Below are 22,392 nucleotides of genomic sequence, written 5' to 3' on the forward strand. Positions count from 1 at the left end.
AGGGCGTTTCAGCAGATCCTTCCGGTAACTTCAATTACAAAGCGCTCTTGCGCATGCATCCTATCGTTGTCGGGTATTGTTATCGGAAATCAAAATCAACCAAGTAAAACAGACCATATAGTTACTAGACTGGCGCTCCAGCTATCACTTTATTTCTTGCATTTTCGCGGTCGTAGTTCAGGCAGGTGAATTTGACTATCTTCGTGAGTGTCCTCGAGCGGGGTGGCTCTGTCTGAGATTCGGCGCAGTTAAATTAATGCGGGAACGTAGCCCTGGCCGTCTTCACGAGCGAATCAGTCACCTTGCCCTGTACTGAGTCCATCCTCGAGTGATGGGTTTTCTTCGAGTCGGGGTTTGTTTTGTCTTGTCTCATGTTATGCCAATACGGCCACCAAGTTCTCCGTGTCCTCCGTGTCGTGGTGGTTGTCGTTGACCGGGTTGTATAACGGGTAGGCGGCGCTGGCCTGGGTGGCTGGTACGTCGTCTTCTTAACGCATCGGTGTTTGACGCAGTGCTGGAACATCAAAACATGTTGTAGTTTTGAAATCTTAACTCGAGTGACTTCATTTCGACCTGCTTCGCTCTCGCCTGGATTCTCGCTTCCGTTAAACTCTGCACAGGAGGGTTAAACTATTTAGGCTGATGACTGACGTAACGCAACTCATATTGAAGCGTGGGAATAGGATCACCATTTGTTACCGGCACCCACTGAGTCGCCTAACGAAAGGTAAAAGGACACCATCGTCTTTCCTGAAGCGGAAGGCGAGAGAGCCGCATCGCTCTACTCCGATTCACTTTAAGGCCGACCGCAGCCGATGCCACATTTCAATGGAACCAACCAAAAAGCGACAAACTGAATTTGAATATTTCGTGGGGTTTCATTTTAGACTGATTCTGACCCTTTCAAGCGCTAAGAAGCGCGCAAACCGTGTCATGTAGCAAACACCTTAATTTTTGTGTTTATCGATGTGCTCTACAATTATCCCATTCATACCTCGACCCATAAACAAATAATTAAAAAAAAATTAGCAAATTAGTATTACCAATTTAAATGACTGGGCACAGTGAAAAAACGCTTGCACCTTTGTAAGGTGCTTGATAACATACAGTTGCAATATTAATTGAAAAGTATTGTGTTGGTGAATTAGATACGAGTAAATGAAAGGATTAAAACATAGAGGACGGGGCGGAAACAGAACTCCTCTTTCCGTCCCCGTCTTCTGTGCTTTTATTCTTTCGTGTATTTGCAATATACGGTTGGTTTCCCTTTTCAGAGTGCTTGTTTGTTTTTTTTATTTTTTATTTGGTGTAAGTTACCTGGGACACCCTGTATTTATATCTTATACCATGGTCGAAATAAAAAAAAAGTATTGCATCAGACCCATTTTTATAAATAAGTATGTTTTCCTCCAGCTGATGTGTTTACTGCGCGTGTACAGGAACCGTTTCAGGAGGTGTGAGGCGACGGGAATGTCCAAGTCCACTTCCGCTATTGTAGCTCTCAAATTACTCTGACTTTTTCAAGCGCTAACCCCTCTCGTCGCATAAATCTTACAAAGAAAGTCTGCGCTTGTACTCCAATGGTACTTAAAAAATAACCTAAAATCCTGTCATTCCCCGCAAGCAGTGACCAAGTAATAAAGGGGCCCTTCAATCCTATCTAAGCGTCTACCTTTTTTTTATTCGGTTTCCACTTCTCTTGTGGTTCGGGCAAGTCAGGGCACAGAGACAATGACTAAATATCAGTTCGTCATATTTTAACCAGACGACGCGGAAACCTCCTCCTTCTACGGGGGCGGTCCGCTGTGTCGAACGCGCGCGGCATGTGACGAAATCGTGACGTTGTTGGTCCTGGTCAGCCGAGGAGGGAAAGCTGCCTCGTTCCCGGGCATCTCTCTCTCCTCAGCCTCACCTCCTTTCTCCGTCTTCCCCTCCCTCCCCACATTCCTCGGTCACCGCGGTCCACGGAGGAGGGAAAGTGGGGACAGAGAACCAAGGATGTCACAAAGGATGTTATTGTTTGCTTGTTTTTGTAATTTTAATATGCCTCTAACTTTTAAAATAAAGTGAAATTCGAAAAAAGGAAAAAGTTCACTAAGTTACTACGTTCAATGCGCTCAGGTTCGGTGCAAGTTAAAAACCAATGAAAGGTCGTTACCGGGCCTCTTGAACGCTGTCTAGGGCTTTCAAAGCGCCACACGCCAAAATCAGCGCGTACGTGATCATTTCGAGAAATACCCAGCCGCAGCCGACGCTACGAGGTAATGAGCTCTTTGTTTATGATTAGTTCAGCGATGATAGAACACTCACATGGACATAACGAACTATGTGTTGGTAAGCTCTTGACGTTGTCTGACTGGATCCATCAGCTCGCAGCCTCGGCTCCGCCTGGACTTAACAGGGCACTAAACTACTTTCTGTGATAGTCTATTTATCTATTTATGGTCATTACTTAATCTATGGGATCTAAGCATCCTAACAAAATCAAAGATTAAATTCATGAGCGGCCGATTTCTCTATTAAAATTGGCATCAAAGATAAATTATGTGAGATCCTGGTCGCGACATAATTACTACACGAGCACATAACATTCTCTAAGCAAAAAGAGGTACGGTTACAGAACAAGGATGGACGGCTTGACAGTGCAACGTCCATGAGTGCGAGCGCTCCCAAACATGACCCGCCGTGCTCCGCAGAGTGGCGCGGTCTACTGTGTATTTGCTGGATGGCGACTCCATACAACTTAATACATAACAGATTACCTCGGAATAATCGCAGACACCAGAGGGTGGCGTCAGAGGACCTCTAGTGTCTGCCTAATTATAAAAAGTTAATTAACACATTTTAAACAGTTATTTGGGTTGTAGTGATTAGCCCTTATAATATTTTCCCTTGGCCTTATACCTCACTGGCCGAATACGCATCAATGTAACATTCACTGCTCTTTTTTAAGAAATCTGTTTGGACAAAAATGAAACTTATATATAGCTAGTTTGTTGGCAAAGTTTGAGAGTTTATAGAACAACTAGCAAATGGTGTTTGTCCCCATCATTACCAAATAGGTGATCTAAATTGACTCATAGCGCAGTAAAAGTTTGTAAGATTATTTATTAAGTACTCAAATTGCCTGTTGATTGAATACGAAATAAGCGAAGAGGTTACAACATTTTGTATTTATGCGCTTCTTCGACAGCGTTCGTGTACATTAACGCTTCGAAATCAGGTTACACGGTCCGAAAATCGGTTTCTCAACGTATCACTGTGCGATTTACTACAGATGTGCGGCTCGGTGGCTATATTAACGGACTAGATGATGTCGTTAACTAGAATACCTCGTTAACGTATTTACTACAAAGTTGCGGCTCGGCAGATTTATTAAGGGACAAGATTACCTCGTTAAATTGTAATAATAATAAAAAGCTGTTTTAGGCATTCTGCGATGAAGGCATTCGGACACGATGAAATGACCGTGCTCGCCTAGTCGTGTGTGCTGCCGACAGATGACGCTACATAAGACTTCGAGTGCGGGCAGGGCCGCTGCAGCTAACGTCCAAAGTGCGAACGCAACGCGCGTCGCTGTGGGAACGGAGCAACGGGAAGAGTGCTGAGAAGCGGCAGACAAAAACTAATAGGAGGTTGGAGAATTGGTGGCGAAGAACGCAGGAGGAGTTTCAATATATGTGTTTTGTTTCTAGAACTATTTTATTTTCATCTTGGCTCGATATGAACAAATTGTTTTGCAACCGCTTGTTTCAAAGGGAGTAGTCTTAAAATCGTCGTCATCATCAAGATTACGTGTGCGGTGCCTCAATCCAGGGGGCTAAAGCGCGAAACACATGTACGACAAAACCGTTTGATCCACGTCCGATCAGGTAATACGACGGTCGGAGGCGAGGGTTTTCAACGCCCTCCGATGCTACGAAAACCCTCTCCCCCCAAGGTCATTCCGGCAGTCCGCACGTCGGATCGGACGGTTTCGTCGTGCATGTGTTTCGCACTTAAAACGAGAGTGGAACGCGGCAAATCCTTGGCGATGACATCGCCGGCTCCGAGAGGAAGAACGAGAAAGAGAACAACTGAACAGCGGAGAAAGAAAGCAGACGAAATGCTAAGAGTGTTCGTTTTACCGCGGAGGGCTGAAGTTGCACGAGCGCTTGTCAACTTTATTTAATTTTACGCAATGCGAGCTTTCGTTGTTTTCCTGCAAAGTAAGCTAAAAAGTAAACGGGTAGAGACCTTACATGTGTTGTTTTGCTGCTTTTTTCTTCATATTAAAGCGTCGCCAGTGGGGTTCGTCGCGACCGCCGATGTCCGCGTCTACGCCCCGCCGTTCGCATGGGGCTTTTCCCTCCCCAATCGAAAAACCATTTATGGGGTCCACCATGATTTCTGAAATGTTTTGCCGTACCTTTACATCTTTTTTTTAGAGTTTGATATGTTCTTTCAAGTTGTCTTAGGGGCCTGAAGGAGCCTTTAAGAATTTCTAATATGTGTATAATGACCCTTCATAGTTTTTGGGAGGCCTGTGGATTGTCTTACATTTTTTTCTGTGGAAGCACAGCACCCATCAAAATCGTTTTCACGTGACTGTGGGAGAGGTCATGTAACCCTCTAGGATACGTGCGTCGGGGAAGCCGCTTGGCCAGTCTGTACTGGGCGAAAGCAACGAGCGGACCCTCAGTGTTGTCTTCCAGTACCATGCGTGGGACATATCTTATAGAGCAGCTCAGTGTGCGGGTCAAGGAAAAGGTATCTCAGTGCCCTGTTTTTTGCGCCTCTTCGTCCGTTCCGGCTTCAGAAACTTGTCCAGCGAGTGAAAAAGAAGCCGGGGACGACACCGTGACGGCAGCCGGGACGACACGTTCACCATGCTCAGAATTTCTCAACGGCGGTGGACGTTGATTTGGCGTTCGTGGTTTTCGCTAAACGTCCTACTGAATGAGAGTATCTGTGCGTGTGGTAAACCTGCTTGACTCTATTGAACTACCGTACATCTCAAGAATTTACCCAGTGCATTATGAGTACTTATAAATATATTTTTGTGATAAATAATTCAGTTGTTCCTATTTGGTTTGATTGCTTTTGTCTACAGCTGCTGGCGCTCGGGTTTGAGTACGCGCTGGTTCTTATCGTCTTTTTCAGTTATATTGTGCGTATAAAACCCAATGTCAAAAATAGACTTCCCGTAACTCTTTAAACTGAATTTTGTTCTATGGTTCCGAGTAATTTGGGTGTCTGGGGGGTTGAAGAGCTGAAGAGGTTTGAAGGGCTGAAGGGCTTGATGAGCTGTAGGGCTTTGAATGGCTGAGAGGGTCCAATTGCACAACAGGGCTAAAGTGTCCTTTGCAAAGGGGTGTAGATTATCCTATTAACTTTATGCCTTGAACGATTAATTCTGTATCAAAAATGTAAAGCCATGAAGGATTTAAAAGCCTGCACGCTTATTAAGGCTTCTCTTAAATTAATTAATTGTCACACTCTCAAAATTGTACATAAAACAAATGTGCGCTGGTATAGTGAAGACATTCGTAAGATCGTCTGCTAAGCACGGCGCTGGCGCACCAACGACGTTTCCGACATCTGTTTCAGGCACATGCAACTAGGAGAGCATGTTCATGACATCGGCTGCGAATGCCCCCCCCAGACTGCCCGAACCTCTACATTTTTTTTTTAAATGGAGTCCTTTATATGTTTACTCCAAGATTCTACCACATAGCAGCATGCATCTGTATTAAATCGCAGCGCGAAATCCTAACACATCAATTATTGCGAACCGACTAAAACGCGTTCGAAGCGTTGGTGTACATGCGCTTGTTACATAACAGGTGCGTATGCAGTCATGTTTCGTTAATATGGACACCTCCGTACCCGTAAAAATCATCCATAATGTGAGTTGTCCATATTAACGAGACAAAAATGCACGTGTTTTCCCAGTTTGTCCCCGAATGTGGTGCTAATATAGTGGGGTGTTCATATTTGCGGGGTCCGTATTAACGAGACATGACTATTACAATCAGTAGGATCAACCAGCGCCCCAATAAAAGTCACCTAGCATCTGCCCATCTATTGATTCTTAAAATTCAACAACCTTGATCATTATACCTCGTGGGCAAGCTGGTGATACACAGCGTTTGGCCAGGTTGCCCGCATGTTAAATCATGTCCCGTCCTTTCGACCGCTAGTAGCTACATGCAATCGGCAAGGCGCGTTGCCCTCCACCACTCATAAAAGGCCGGCGCAGAGTGTGCACCGGGCCTTTTTGGGTCAGGCGCGCGGCCATAACAGTCAATAAGCGTCAACGTGTTGTTGAACCAGTGCATTGCGTCATACTCCGAGGCGGGTGCAGCAAGTGTAATCTTACGAACTACAGTAATAACTCAACCTCGGGGGATGTGTGGAAACGATATATTAATGATATTATTGAAAAATGCCTCGCAAGGCTAGTTAATGATACCGACGCAACCTATGTGCCCTTCAGCTATATAATTACCTCTGCTAATTTAATAGACAAAATAACCTGCACAACGTGTTTACAATTTTATAAAAAAACAAAAACTTTAACAGTATCTGAATGATTCTATGATAAAAAGACAGGGTTAATAATTCTGTTATTACGTGACTAGCCGCTTTTCTTTCACCACAGCCGATGCTAACCCATACATATTTCAACAAGCGAATTCTAGTGAACTGAAATGTCTTTTCATCAAATGTCTCTCACGGGAAGTCTCCAGAATACAAATTAAAAAGGGCCCTTACAAATCCTCGTTGACATTCCATTCCATCCGTAAGATGAGCTCGTAGACATCGGTGGTTGTAATTATGAGGACAGCACCATATACTGCAATCTGAGGCATTCAGGGATTCCTGTGGATAAGAGTAATTGACAATGTGGCGGCAGCGTTACAGAATCGCACTGTGATGGTTTCATTCAGCATCTCTCGCTGCACAACGTGAAATATTGTAAAAATAAATCAACGTAAGAGATTATTTGCCGTACAATGTAGAGAAAGGTCGGGCATTTTAATAGTAATGAAGGAATAAAGGTCCTGGCCTCAGCATGCCACACTGCACAGTTTGGTACCAATATAGCAAAACTGCTTTTCCGTCAAAGTACACTTACCCTAAATAAAAAAATAGTGTTTTAAGCCTGGTGAAACACTGCTGAAGAGATTGTGACCTGTGTGAGTTTTGAAACGATTATTGGTACAATTGCAAGATGGCATCCATCTGGCTTCCTAGGAGGACAACCATTGTGTACGGGATAATTATATTGGCAATTTTGCGATTGTCCCTGCTTATATAGTCGACCAAAGTGATGGCAGCTTTCAAAACTTTATATGTCTGACTCTGTCAGTTGCGTGTTGCGTGTAGCATAAATCTGCCCACGTGGTTCCTTATTTTTCGAATAAACATAACAAGGTCCCTTCACCCTGAATTAGATAGGCTTAACGTGCTGCAGAAGTGATTTGTAAGCTTCTTCTGAATCCCAGAAGCTGCAGTTCTAACAAACACACGTATGCATCAGGACACATTGAAACTTCCCCAATTCCATAAAGAGCGTCCACAATTTGCTCCAGAGCGGGAAGAAAACAAAAACGGACTGGCACACATGCTAGTTCCCGAAAAAATAAAATCCAAAAGAGTTTTCGGCGAAAAAAAAAATCACCAAGGGAGCCTGCATTTCAGTTATTCGCTTTCATGTTGTTTGCTGTAAGCTTGCTCGAGTACAAGCCCTACATTTCGTAGGGCTTGTACCCATTTCTACACAATATTGAGTTACTCTGAATGGGGAAAAGGACAAAATGTATTTCGGGAAGTCACGCCTGAGTACAGCAACAAGTATCACCGATCGTTCGACATCAATATTTAGTAATAGAAGTAAATTTAGAGCCGAATGGACAAATGTTATGGTATTATACTCCGTTCAACATCAAGTATGACCACATGCCAACGCTATAATCCGATGGAGCGAATGAGTCAGCGCCAGGAGTGCGCCTCATGACTCTTGTTGTGTTTGTGGGTATGCTACCACCGGCAGAACCAATCACGCATTGTGAATGCTGCGTGATCCTGCGCTTTCTAGTGCGCGTGATTAGTTCTGCAAGTGACAATAAACGCTCAAAGACGACGAGCGCCATGACGGTGCACTTTTGGCGCTGCTGGATTGGGTACATTGGATCGTAGCCTTGTCTGGGGTCGAACGTAATGTGAAGTGTTGAATAGGTCCAGAGCATGTTTTGTATGAAATCCACCAAGAGAATCCATGTAACTGTCCAGATATCGGTGGCGTGCGCGAACTGTAGGGGCGCTTCTCCAGGTGCCATCATCATCGTCTGTGACGTGCAGGTAGGTGATACCGGGGAGGGGACGCATAATTTTCGGTCCGTCAGATCGCTTCGTTCGTAGTTTGGGTAGCGCGGCAAAACCTGTTTCACAAGTTGTGTTTATTTGGTGGTGGTGGTCAGCTATTCGCTTGTCAAGTACTAAAGCGCTCGATAATAAAAATAGAATATCCAGTACTTTACCACAATGCAACGCGATGCAACAACTACCATAAATCAGTGAAATACACTCCTTGACTCTGTGGTTTCGACCTATGACGAAACTTTTGAGTTTGCTAAAGCTGGACTTACATGAAAGCGAAACATGACAAGTCGGTATTTTCTTCCTTATTTGACGAATTTACTTGAGTTGTATGTGCTTTGTTTTACTTTTTGCAGCCGTTTGTATGCATGTCTATTTTGTGTATTTACATCTGTGTATTTTGATAAAATTGTATGTAACTAACCCCCCCCCCCCCCACACACACACACACACAATATCGCCTTCCAAGAGAAATGTTAGTTATAGTCGGTTACAAGTCAAGAAGGTAGGAGAAGCTCCTCCCACAAGCGCGATGGGCCCGTTTCAAATCTCTCTGCAGTCGAAAGAAAAGTTCACTGGAAACGCTCCTTGTTGCGCTTCAATGAATTCCAACTTGTCTCCGGGCTCACTTTTTAAGAAAGCGACCTTTGTATTCATTGGAGGGGAACCGAGCCACTGAAGGCATCCTTTGTATCCAACGAAGGAGGAAGCTAATCCCCGAAAGTCTTATTTGTTTCCATCGGAGGGGGAAAACTCTAATCTCCCTCTCGTGGCTTCCACAATGTTAAGTCAAAGTCGAAAGATAAAGCAAATAAGTACAAAAGGCAAGACCCGCCTCACGCGTTGGCCGCGACGTCACGGAAACGATGGGACGCTATTGGATGCGGAGGTGGCGGATGGATGTATGATTCCCTTTGAGGGGCATTTGCCGCTACGTTCGTAACGTGTAACCGACTATAGTAATAAAATATATGTACTGTCGAATCACACATAGACGGAAGCGTCGGTATGGACGAGCTCGATTAACCAAACCAAGTGGGCGGCGCCACGCGAAATAACAGCCCGGACCTGCACAGCAAGTCTCACACGCTGGTGACTAAAAAAAAACAATAAACAAAAAAAAAAACCAACGAGATTTTCGACCGATACTAAAGAATAAGAATCAAAGACACTGCGACCTGAGTAGCGCAGGCGGTCATCTAAAAATCCAGCCTTGTTCTTGAACAACAAAAAAATTGTATTTAAAGTTGTCTAATACAAGAAAAAACATTTAAAAAAATGCCATGCACTTTTGTTTTTATAAATTAACACTTATAAATTGGTATAGATCAAACCTAACAAAACCACTCTGCATGCGCTTACCCCGTCGTCCGCATGAATCACACGCTATGCCGCAGGAAAGCGCCCGCGAGGTTGCGCCATCGAAATATCTTATCACCAGTAGCATAAAAGCGTTGAAAGATTCATGGGCAGTTCATTAGCCCCCTCCGGCCAAATAGTATTCAATATAAAATGCTTGTGTTTTAGATATGACATAACTGTCGTCTTGCTTAGAATAATCTAGAATCAACCCTTCAAAAAATGAACGACGTTTACGATTCTCTGTAACGCCGAATTAGAGCGCAGCTCTTGAGGAGGAGGAGGGGGGGGGGGTACGGAGGGGAGGGTGTGCCCCTCCTCCCCTCCTATCACTTGGCGTAAAATTTTCGCTAAATTTCCCGCTAAATTTATCAAAAATTTACCCTCAAAATTTAACCGCGAAATTTTCCCACTAAGTCTAGCGGGTAAATTTAGCAAAAAGTTTCCGGCTAAATTTAGCGGGGAAACTGAATTGACGTTGAAGTCTCGTGGCGTTAATTTTTCCACTAAACTTAGCGGGGAAACATTTCATAGTGCAACGCGTGGTGACGCTGATGCTGAAGCCGACGCCGAGGGCGACGGCGACGCGGCTCAATCCGGAAATGTGCGGCTATGAGCGGCGCTTTAAAAACAAATACCCGTCAACCATGTTTTGAAATTCAGGGACATTTCATATATTTGTCGCGGTTGCTGAACCCTAATGTAATGTTTTCTGCGTAGCTTAGCTTTATGAAGACTCGCTTAAAGAGGCGGAACTTACGGGATGAACGATCATGCCATCGAAGTTTGAGTACGTTCTCTCACACAATTGTTGCTTTGTAATGTGTGCCCCCGGAAGTCGTGTCATGTTGATCGTGTAGTATATCGCTGACGACATATCAAAGCAAGCCTGTCTTACAGTCCTGAAAAAAAAAATTAACATTACTTATACACCGTTTTAGTATTTACAATTCCTCAGCTCAGCGTGAGATCGTCCCAGCCCAGCAGCCGCAGGTTCGTCGCTTTGGGACACGAGCAAATGAACACTGAAAATGGAATTGGCCACAGTCGCTCTTTTTTTTTTCAAAAGGTCTATATTCAATGACCAACAAAAATGCAAGACATGCTCCGACCACTGGCGTGCTGCGCGTGCTCCATGTCCCTGAGCTGACGAGAAACTTGTACGTCTGCTTCAAGTGTGAGAGGATGCAGCGGAGCTCGCTACTGATCGACGGAGATGGCGTCGTTGCGACGCGACAAAGCTACCTGCGTGGCGTAACACCATTTCATTCGGAAAACGATCAGGCGAAGGACACAAGCACAGAGCCAGAAATTTAACCCTGTTCTCCTATGCTTCTCCACAAGCGTGAGAGGGCGTGCGCGTTTGTTCGCACGACCGGAGTGACAGTTTTACGAGCTAAATTTTTGCTTTCGACGACGAAGTTCATAACATCCTCACAGTATTTGTTAAACCAACGAGATCCAATTTTCAAAATGTTAACAAGTTTCTCGTCGTTGCCTCCTTCGCTCTAAAACTGCGTCGTGCAGTCAACGCCTGGAAGGAGAGGTTAGCGTGCCGGTTAATCGCGGTGTCACGTGAGCACATTTGATATTATTAGTGACCGGCGTTACGTCTGCGTCGGGCTGGGTCTTGCGCACAATCAACGCATCGAAGGTTGCTCAGCATCGGACTTGGGTCCTATCGCGGAGTTCATCGAGGAAGGGGAAAATGTTTGCAGGCTTTGATTTTTTTAAGTGGCGTGGAGTGGCGCGCCTTTTCCCGCCCGTGACATGGCTTCCTATGCTAGCGATCGCGGACACACGATTTGGTATCAGTGCCGCATTTCACAGTATAATGAATACTGGTTTGAAAGATTTTATTTTTAATTTTTAGTGGGGCAGCATGTTGGCGGTATCACTCCAGCATCTCACGGGGGGTATAGCATTGAAGGAATTTACCGTGGTATTTCCAGAAACATCGCAAAAACAAGATAAACAAGATTAAAAACACGCTGATAGGTTCACACTTTTGCGACACAATTTTCACAGTGAGTTAAGTTAGAGCAGCAAACAAACTGTCGCGACTACTTTTTTGCATGGTTATGGAAAGAACACAAGACGACTGAATGATATTATTTATAGTCTGCTAGCGCAGCCCTGGTCCGGTAGGTCGACAAACCCCATGACCGGCCCGAGACTAAAGGCGCCTTCAAACCAAAAACGGAAAGCGAGAAGCTACACTTATCCGGTTTGTGCAGGTGGGTTGTACGTCCAGGAGGACAGAGTATAGGGGGCATAGTATACGCGGCTAATCGTAACGATCAGTGGGCTAATTAAGTATAAAAAAAGTTAATTAAATATTTCGTGAGTGAAAAAGTGAAAGCCGTTAACAACTCCCTGTAACGCCGAATTAGAGCGCAGGTCTTGAGGAGGAGGAGGGAAGGGTACTGAGGGGAAGGTATACCCTCCTCCCTCTTCCTCACCTTCTTATCCTCCTCTCCTCATTCTTGAATCTCCTCCGGGGGGGTTACGTGACCTCGGGGGGAGAGGGTCACGTGACCTCGGGGGGTGGGGGTCACTTGACGCCCCAGGTCACGTGACCCCGGGGAGGGCTCGCGCGGTCCATTATGGGACATTTCCCATAATGCTCCGCGCTGTTACGCCGACGGCGACGCCGCTCAAGCCGGAAACGGGCGCCTAAGAGCTGCGCTCTAAAAAGACAAATGGTTGCAATTTGAAACATGGTGAGCGATAACGAAAATCAATAATTGTTAGAAGTAAAATGACGTAATAATGCGCTAGAGGTACCACTTGTGCAGCAGGTACAATTAGCCGGAGCTACGCTCAGAGACGGAAAAGTCGCGCGGGCCCGTTATCGCACCAGTAGCCTTGCTCCTGCTGCATGAGTGGTAACTTTAGCGCACTAGTGCGCCTCTCACGCGCTCAACGTATTTCTAAGAAATATTGATGTAGTGGTTTCTGATGACTCTCATTATGATTTTAATTGCAACCATGCGTTCATTCTCACTAATTAGAAGTTAATTAACAAATGGTGCCTTATTGTCCCACTGATCGCTGCGATTAACCACGTATACAATTTTTCCCTGGCCGCATAACGTACCTGCACGAATCGCATAAGTGTAGATTTCGCGGCTTTTTTTTTTAAACAAATCTGTTAATCTTTCAAAAACACCATGTATTATTAATCCTTGAACGATCAATATTTCTCAAGTCAAGTTGCTTAGTACAATGGCCGTGTGTACGATGAGACTGAAAGGCAGGGCAGAAGCATAAAAATTGTATAATATAAAAATCGTACCCAAGGAACCCACGCAAGTGTTCCACGGAGCACGTAGACCATTCTCCATTGCGAGCGCCGTGTGCAACAGGTGCCATTGTGTAGCCATCACGTGCGTCGCATACACGATTCCGGTATGCATCAGTGCTATACAGAGGTTTGTCTCCATCATGTACCATTCCAAGTCTGCCGAGGAAGTTAAAAAAACGGGATTTCTTAAAAGTCGTGCACGTGAAATGCCTAAAGCGGGCAGCATGTACGCCCACGTATTGTTTCAAAACGCGTCATATTTGCCTGCTCTATATATATTTATATATATATATATATATCAGGGATGTGTAAAATACATGCAACTATGTATCGCAATACAAATACAAAATACTTTGTCAAAAATGTATTTATTACAGATCTGATTACTATCCCAAAAAAGCATTTAAGTACAAGACCCAAATACAACCAAATGTATTTGGTCTCCTCCAAATACTTTTCCAAGTACATTCCTCAGAATTTGCGTCAGCGACTTCAGGGCACCTGCGACGGCTTTCTGGGGTTCTCATTTTAATTTTGCATCGCACGCCTCGGGAGTTAGTGTGCGAGGCTCTAGTAGCGTAATAGAAATATAAAACAAAAAAAAATGTAATCAGACTGGACGTAATAGGTGCAAAAAGTACAGAGCTTCAAGCAGCTTTTTTTGTCGATTACATTTTGGTATAGACCAACAGAGGACCGAGACGACCAATACCCGCAGCACTAGCTAGAGAATTTTTCACGTTGCAACTCGCACCAGTTACGAAAATCTGGACGACCCGCGCATTTAGAATGTTCCAGGCCAAAATATGAATACAATTTAGGCTGGAAAGCATCACAAGTTGTAACAGGCACTTATTTAGCCAGTCTACCTGTGAACGTCGATTTCGTTACTATTCCCGCCCTGGACTAGCACTGTAACCACAAAGTCACTAAACGCTTGTGCTTGATTGAGAGACACTGCATTCAGTGCAGAGCGTAGTTTTCTTCCTGCTCTGGACAGTGACAATAAATTTGAGGGATGTATTTTCGCTTAAAATTTTTTATCTAATTCCAATTGTATTTGAATACCCAGGTTTTAATATTTAAATACGCACGTCGAATCCATTACCCAATTTGTAATTAAATACAAATGCAAAATACACAAAGTACTTGAAATGCGTATTTGAAATACTACCCATCCCTGATATATATATGGGTGATTTCATGTCAACTCAGGCACGGATTTAGAGTCGAATTTTTAATTTTGACGAAAAAAATATATGTTTTGGGGCAATTCCTATAATAAAAGACAACGCAAACGGCAATCTTGCCGGATTTTTTGTTTTCAAGTTATGGACCGTTGAAGCGGGCAAGGTGGAAACTGACATTTTCCAGCTTATCGGAGATGCCATATTTCACTCCATCCCTTTTCCCTACTTTTTACGCTACATCAATATAACTTTTTTGGAACACTCTAGACATAGGCTTTTTCATGCCAACTAGGCGTCTAGGTCATAACATTCTTAATGATTTTTTTTTTATATGTCAAACCGCCTCTCTGCGACGATATTTGACGAAGTTCAGCAAGCTGTGCTGTGTGACCTAACCAACAAATTTTTATGATCTTTATATCACCGTTAAGCTCCAATTAAGCTCCTTCGTTTGATTATAAATTCATTATCTCGCATTGAGTATCTATTGCGCTACATGTTCCTGAAAAACGAAAATTTCGAAAAACTGGCAAGTTTGGAGTCGATTTTTTGAAAACTCCCAAGTTTTATTTCTTGTATTTTTTATTCAGAGTTAGTTAATATAGTAGTCTATTAGAAACTACCAAAAGAAATTGTATTATATTGTTTGTATGGTCGCTATTAAGACTCGAATCTCGTGCTATGAGCGTTTTGAATGGGACTTCGCACAGGCGCTCTGCTGAGCAGAATTTTGGCCTATGTAAGGTTTTCTATTTATCGTTAGCAGTTACCTCAATATCCAACCGTAAACATTAATCAAATTTGGAGTAGTGTACTTAAAACAATTTACTTCGAATTCCGTATCCACAAGTGCGGGCACCAGCGCTTACTTCCTCCCAAAACTGGGGAATGCAGATCGTCAGAGAATTCCTTGGGGCCTTTTGCTTTCGCTTTGAGTTTGAAATACCGAACTTGACATGTAATTGTCATATTTTCTTATGTCAAACAGACATGCAGTGCATATACATATGTACGATTTAGTATTTGACGCTTAGGAAGTACGGTTTATTTTGTGTGCGTACGGACTCTTTTGTAATATAACAAGCATTTCGTAGCGTGTAAGGCTTCAAACGTGTTGGTCATGTGTTTAGGTTCCATTTCTATATTCAGTGATTTATGCCGGGTTACTTATACTTTTTCCTCTTGACTTAAGTTTGTCCGGGAGTCTATAGGTTACGTATCTTCTCTGTCAATACATAGGGCGAAGCTCACACACCTTGCAAATCACGCCAGCGTCAAATAAATAAATATTGTTAGGATAAATATTTTTACTTCACGGTCTTTTACGCTCAGATATTGAAGTTAGTACTAACATTAAATAGAAAACCTTACATAGGTCAAACTTCTGCTCAGCTGAGCGTCTATGCGAAGTCCCGTTCAAAACCCTTACAGCACAAGATTCGATTCCTAATAGCCGCCATGCAAACAATGTATTACCATTTCTGTTGGTAGGTCCTGACAGATTACTATATTATGTAACTGTAAATAGAGAATGAAATAAACAAAAGGTAAAATGTTTTTAGAAAATCGACTTCTAACTTGCAAGTCTTTCTTTAGAAAAACTTGCAAGTTTGAAGTCGATTTTCTAAAAAAAAAACTTTTTTTTTTATTTAGTTAGGTGATATAGTGGTCTGCCAGGACCTACCAACAGAAATTGTAATATATTGTTTTTATTGCGGCTTTTAGGACTCGAATCTCGGGCTGTAAGAGTTTTTAACGGGACTTCGCATAGACGCACAGCTGAGCAGATTTTTGACCCATGTAAGGTTTTCTATTTAATGTTAGTACTTACCTCAACGTCTGAGCGTAAAAGGCAGTGAAGCAACAATATTTATCCTAAGAATATTTATTTGCTTGGCACTGGTGTGATTTGCAAGGTGTGTGAGCTTCGCCCTATATATTGACGGAGAAGATACGTATCATATAGAGTCTCCCGGACAAACTTAAGTCAAGAGGAAAAAGTATAAGTAACCCGGCATGAATCACTGAAAAGAGAAATGAAACCTAAACACATGACTAAACGTTGGAAGCCTTACACGCTACGAAATGCTTGTTAAGAGTCCGTACGCGCACAAAATAAACCGTACTTCCTAAGCGTCAGATACTAAATCGTACATATGTATATGCACTGCATATCTGTTTAACATAAGAAAATATGACAATTACATGTCAAGTTCGGTATTTCAAACTCAAAGCCGAAAGCAAAAAGTCCAACGGAATTCTCTGACGATCTGCATTCCCCAGTATTGGGAGGAAGTAATCGCTGGCGCTGTGCCCGCACTTGTGGATACGGACTTCGAAGTAAATTTTTTTAAGTACACTACTCCAAAATTTATTAATGTTTATGGTTGGATACTGAGGTAACTGCTAACGATAAATATAAAACCTTACATAGGCCGAAATTCTGCTCAGCAGAGCGCCTGTGCGAAGTCCCGTTCAAAACGCTCATAGGACGAGATTCGAGTCTTAATAGCGACCATACAAACAATATAATACAATTTTTGTTGGTAGTTTCCGATAGACTACTATATTAACTAACTATAAATAAAAAATAAAAGAAATAAAAAGCGGGGTGTTTCAGAAAATCAACTCCAAACTTGCCAGTTTTCCACATTTTTCGTTTTTTCAGGAACATGTAGCGCAATATATACTTATTCAAAACATTAAATTTATACAAAAAAAAGCGCTTAATTGGAGCTTTATTGTGACATAAAGACCTTAAAATAATGTTGATTAGGTCACACAGCACAGCTTGCTGAACTTCGTCAAATATCGTCGCAGAGAGGTGGTTTGGCAAATAAAAAATCACTAAGAATGTTATGACCTAGACGCTTAGTTGGCATGAAAAAGCCTATGTCTAGAGTGTTCCTAAAAAGTTATATTGATGTAGCGTAAAAAGTAGAGAAAAGGAGTGGAGTGAAATATGGCACGTCCGATAAGCTGGAAAAACGTCAGTTTCCACCTTGGCCGCTTCAACGGTCTATAACTTGAGAAAAGGAAATCCGACGAAATTTCAGTTTGCGTCTTCTTTTATTATAGAAATTGCCCCAAAACATATATTTTTTTCGTCAAAATTAAAAATTCGAAACTAAATCCGTGCCTTAGTTGAAATGAAATCACCCATATATATATATATATATATATATATATCATATCATATACTGTTTTAAGGCAGTGATGCTCTTTAAGAAACTACATTTGTGATTTAGCTTTAGCTTTAGCTTCATAAAGCTGGAGATAGAGAAGCTGACTAGGAATCGGTTTGGCAGAGTTGACTTCTAAGGTATAACTCCAAAACTCAACCCTGCCGAATCAATAACTTTTAAGTTGGCAGTTTCTGGCAAACAGTACGAATATTCTAAAGGACAAGTCTTATGCACCCTGCTCATATAGTGCATAACCGCTCTGGTGATACAGGCAGACCGGCAAACAAAGCCTGGTTTGGTTCCAAAAAAAAAAAATGTTGAATCAACCTTTCTTTTCAGTAAGCCGCTATGCATCATGATACATTCTCCCTGGCTTCGTTTCCAATTGTTATTATTTTCGAAGGGCACCATATTTCACGAACGACGTTGTCGACCTCTTTGGGTGTATTTTGTTTGTTCATGGATTCTCTTTTTTTTCGCATCAAAACAACGACACCATCCCAATCTGTTCTGACGGGCGAAGGCACGAAGGGCTGCCCTTCATTAGTAGTACGCAGACGAAGCCCCCAGGTCCTGTATAGGCATCCTACGGGAGGCAGAGTAGCGCGTCTTTTTGTACGTACCGCCGCGCCGCTATTCGCCCAGAACGGTCACGTAAGGAGCAAACTCCAAATGCCGTGAAGGAAAGCCACCGATACGGCTGTTTCGCCGACGTTGCACGTGCCCCGGCCTATGTGTCCCTGCTTTTGCCTCCTTCTCCTTTCCTGTTTTCCAGAAAAGGAAAAGAAAGAGCGGCATCGCGGCGCCGCCGCTATTCGCCGAATTCGGCGAGCAGAATCCGGGGCTGTACAGGAAATGCGGTGCTACGGGGATGAACGCGCAACTCTGGCTCCCGTAGGGAGCCTATACAGGAATCGTAGAAGAAGGTATCTGTCGTACCGCGAATTCTTCAACCCCAAGATGGAGTCCAGGGTGTGTCGGGCGTGCGGAGAGGGAACAGAGACACCTGCATACCTAGTGCTCTTTCGTGAGCGCCGGCTGCCACACCCGATGAACCCTCTTCGGCTTTGACCCGAAATAGCGCTACCAGACACCCTGGGTTTTACGATAAGGACGCTACACCCGAAAAATACAACAGACGGAGTCTGTGGCAACCGCTGCATGACCAGCACAGCCGCTTCAGTAAATAATATGAAGGACAACGGCATCTGTGTGCCGTGTGTGCAAACAACGAAGGTGTGACTGCAACACGTGTAGCGAAAGGTTCTCGACAGTGGAAGATAATAATATTAGGATTCCTTTTTTAGTTTTGGCTAGGGCACATTTTTTTAGCCCGCCCAACACAAAGGGAAAGCGGCATCATCATCATCAGGTTGCTCAGAACGTAAAGAACGGCGCTCCAGGGGTGTTTTTTTGGCAACTGGGACAGGCCTTTAGCAATAGTGCGTTTTGACTGCCTGTCAACTGGCCCGCGGATAAATAAATAATCGGAAGTTGCAAGGCTGTATTTTGCGTGGCTATCAGCGACTGTATAATTTACAAAACTTCCTTTCATTTTCATCTTCTACACTTCTGATATAGTGGTGTCTCGTGAATATGAACACTTCCGTTCCCCCGAAACATCATCCACAAAGCGAGTTGCCCATAATAACGAAACAAAAATACATGTTTTTCCCCAGTTTGTCCCCAAAAATGGTGTCCACATAGCGGAGTATCCATATTGAGGGGGTCCATATAAACGAGACATAGCTCTGTTTATGTAAAACATTTTACTGTCAAAATTTCCGTATATTGCAAAGGGCAATAGCTGTCATTGGTCACATTTTTCAAAAAAAAAAAAAAAACACTAAGAGCACACAGTTAATGCATGGGTTTTGGCAAGCTGGTTAAGAGCTGGCGTTATTTTGTTGTTTGGAGATTGGCTGTTTTAATGACCTCTTGTTTTCTTACTCCCCAAGGTTAAAAATGAAAAAAAAAACACCAACGTACTTTACTTTCTTAAATTTCCTAACGGCGTTTAAAATGTATCCTGAAGCTAGTACAAATACATTATTTGATTAAGGGTGAAGTACACGGGTCATGCGAGTACTTACGAGTGCCCGAGTTCGTGCACTAAAGTGGGGACCATGCTGTGTGTACCAGGTGTGTCTTCTGTTTCGGCGGCTCGCAGATGTACACTGCACATTCCTCCAAGAAAGGCAACACCTGCAAATAGTATTGACATAGCTTATGCGTACTAAACACTTCTCTATAACAAATTCGAAAGATAATTGAAATGAACTTGCAAACTGTTTTTTTTTTTTTACGGTGACTGCAATTACTAGAAAGTAAGAAGGACTGTGCCTCACTTCAACAAAGAATACTATGTAAATACTTCTATACACATGTAGTAAATAGAGTTTATCGTGAGACACCCTTCCGTGTTCTCATATTCCTTCCTTGAGTCGTCCTTTGGTACCCGTCTCGGCCTGGCCCTGACTGATCCTTCCTGTGGAACTCCTCGGTCGCAACAGCCATAAACCTGGAGTAGGTGAGGAATGTCTTCCGACGTTACCCTGACATGCCGACGTCACCGCCACCATGCTAGACAGACCTTTCTATTGAGCGTGTCCATGTTCCTCAAACTTGTCACACGCCAACTTTCTTGCGAAATGCTTTGAACCGCGCCGAAAAGTGCTAGGGCTTCGGCGACTTTTTTGCCTTCTAAGAATGAAAGCAGCCAAAGCAGCTTGGGAATCACATCCTTCAACTTCGTGTCGATAATTAAAAGTTTTTTGTTTTCTATTTACGCTCTGTTCTTTCGCGGTTTGCAACTTTTCTATGGGTTTGGGGCCAGCCACCGTCACCATCCACACATGGCCCATCTGAAACTGGCCATCGTAAACTGAAACCGGCCATCGTCGGGGCCCTGGGTAAACCCAGGGCCCCGATGAGAGTGTCACCGGCTTCGTAGAGGACGTCCTGCGCCTGAGCGCCCGCGCCGACCCTCGGGCTACAGAAGAGAGGAAGCTACGAATCCTCATGCGGGGCGTGAGAGAAAACATCTTTGATGGCTCAAAGCACGTGGAGCAAAAGCTCGCGCTGCAGAACCCAGGGATCCTGGGTTCAATCCATACCCCTGCCCTTTTCGATCTAGGGGAGCATCGTACCGGCGTGCAGTCGTGTATCACTACTGCGTGGTGCACGTTAAAGACCCCAGGCTAGCGGTTGTACTGCACTGGCTAGATCGCTCACCTACAGCGAGTGACTCGTCGCAACTTTGAAATGGCTGACCAACTACACGCTGTATAAATATCCACACCACCCCACTTATTTTAGGGGATTTAACGAGAGGAAAGTTATAAGAAAATTTGAAGCGGAGGAGCGTAAATGATTCTAGGCTAGGTGGTGCAATGTACTGCCCGGTATAAAAAGTACGGTCAATATAATTCATTCATGCATCCATCCTAGGGTGGAAGACACGCCTACAGTTAGCGTTCTTGTCATTTTCCCACTGCCTATCAAGAACAAGGTGGCCTTCTCAACGCCTCGAAGGAGAATAGCGTTTGGCTAGGGGGAGAAAAGCAAGGTGGGCTTATTCTGCTACAACCAATTACCAAACGATGAAGCGAGGTTCGTCTCCACTAAAATCAGGAGAATAAGGCCTTCATTGAAAAAAAACAAACAACAACAACGTCGAAATGCTATCGCGATTAATGTAGTCCGCAGTAAAGCACCACAGAAACAGCATCATTTTTACCCCTCTCAGACTTCAAGGAATAAAAATCTAAAAAAAGAAAAGAAATCACTCTATCGTCAGGTCCACTGTTTCAGTGCAGGCGGAGACTTGCCGATTGTCTAGTTATGATTAGAAACGATGATCGGTGTGCGCGCTGCGCGAGAAAGTGAGATTTTGTTATTTTTTTGCCCATAATTGGACGGCAACCTCACGAGGGAGGAAAACATCGCTGTGTTTCTCATGAATTTGGATGCCTTTGTCCCGTTTGCAATTAAACTCCTTTTTGTTTGAAGTGCAACCTGGTTCTGGCGTCGTGACAGATGTATATTATTCCACGCGGCGTGAGCTCAAACAATTAGTGCCCCAAGCCTTTCAGAACATTTATGCCACATTAGCAGGGTGATTGGTGGAAGGAGAGTTGGTGCACATGGGCCAGAAGACAACTTAATATTTATCCTGGATGCGGCCTAGAACATATCCATCTAACTTCGCGAACACCGCTAGTACTTCTAACCTATCGCGGGGTGCCCGTTTACACGCGGATAGAACTGTGCTTTCGACGCGGCAAATTACAAGTTTCCTGAGTCTAATTTAATTGATAAGAACAATGTTATTACAACCCGGAGAGCACACGCGAAGTTCTGAGTTCAAGTTGAAGTTCAGTTCAGTTTAGTTCAGTTTATTGTACCTCAAAGGCATTTCAGATGAAATTCATTACATGAGGGGGGATAAACTGACATATACAGATAGCAGAGGAGTGGCGAGAAGATAAATAATAGAAATTACAGAAATATTCACATTGTGTTCAGTAAAAATGCCTCATACACGGTAAAGGTCTGCTCTTACCCAAGACGCTGTTAGAAAGCTTTCCATTTTCATAATCGGCAAGGTCCAACCTGGAAAAAAAAAATTCTAATCATTATATATTTCGAAACACTCATTGAGCTTCCTTTTTTGTGTGTGAGCTCAGGGCAATAGCCAACTACTGCTTCTCTTCGCATCTCGGCGTGTTTTTAATCCCTTCACAACTCCCTGACACTTCAGCCACCAGGCCGGCGCCGCTTGCGCTCAACGCATGTGGAGAGCCATCGATATCGTTTGCACTTTAATGGTGGACGCCTCCTGCGCCGATTCTTCGTAAGAGCGAATTCCTTTTGCTGTGGCGACGCAAAAAGGAATGGGGAAGGCGAGGCGGAGACGCTTTCAGACGATCGATGCTTCCGTTATCAATTTTCGTATTGCAAACACGGCCCATGAACCGCGTGATAC

At 43.6% G+C, this 22,392-nt stretch overlaps 1 protein-coding gene across 1 annotated transcript in view; it reads right to left on the bottom strand.

Annotated features, from left to right (window-relative positions):
- Positions 1-253: 253 nt before the first annotated feature.
- Positions 254-22,392, bottom strand: part of LOC115330100 (coagulation factor X-activating enzyme heavy chain-like) — a 46,035-nt gene continuing 23,896 nt past the window's right edge. The window contains exons 9-14 of the mRNA XM_042293243.1: positions 21,970-22,019; positions 19,499-19,610; positions 13,022-13,186; positions 10,484-10,625; positions 6,757-6,864; positions 254-514 (exon numbers count right to left, since the gene is read on the bottom strand). Of these exons, the coding sequence (XP_042149177.1) occupies positions 254-514; positions 6,757-6,864; positions 10,484-10,625; positions 13,022-13,186; positions 19,499-19,610; positions 21,970-22,019 (838 nt within the window). The remainder of the gene's footprint in view (positions 515-6,756; positions 6,865-10,483; positions 10,626-13,021; positions 13,187-19,498; positions 19,611-21,969; positions 22,020-22,392) is intronic.

Source organism: Ixodes scapularis, unplaced genomic scaffold (genome assembly GCF_016920785.2).
Source record: "Ixodes scapularis isolate PalLabHiFi unplaced genomic scaffold, ASM1692078v2 PGA_scaffold4__175_contigs__length_147842914, whole genome shotgun sequence".
Taxonomy (NCBI): Eukaryota; Metazoa; Arthropoda; class Arachnida; order Ixodida; family Ixodidae; genus Ixodes; species Ixodes scapularis.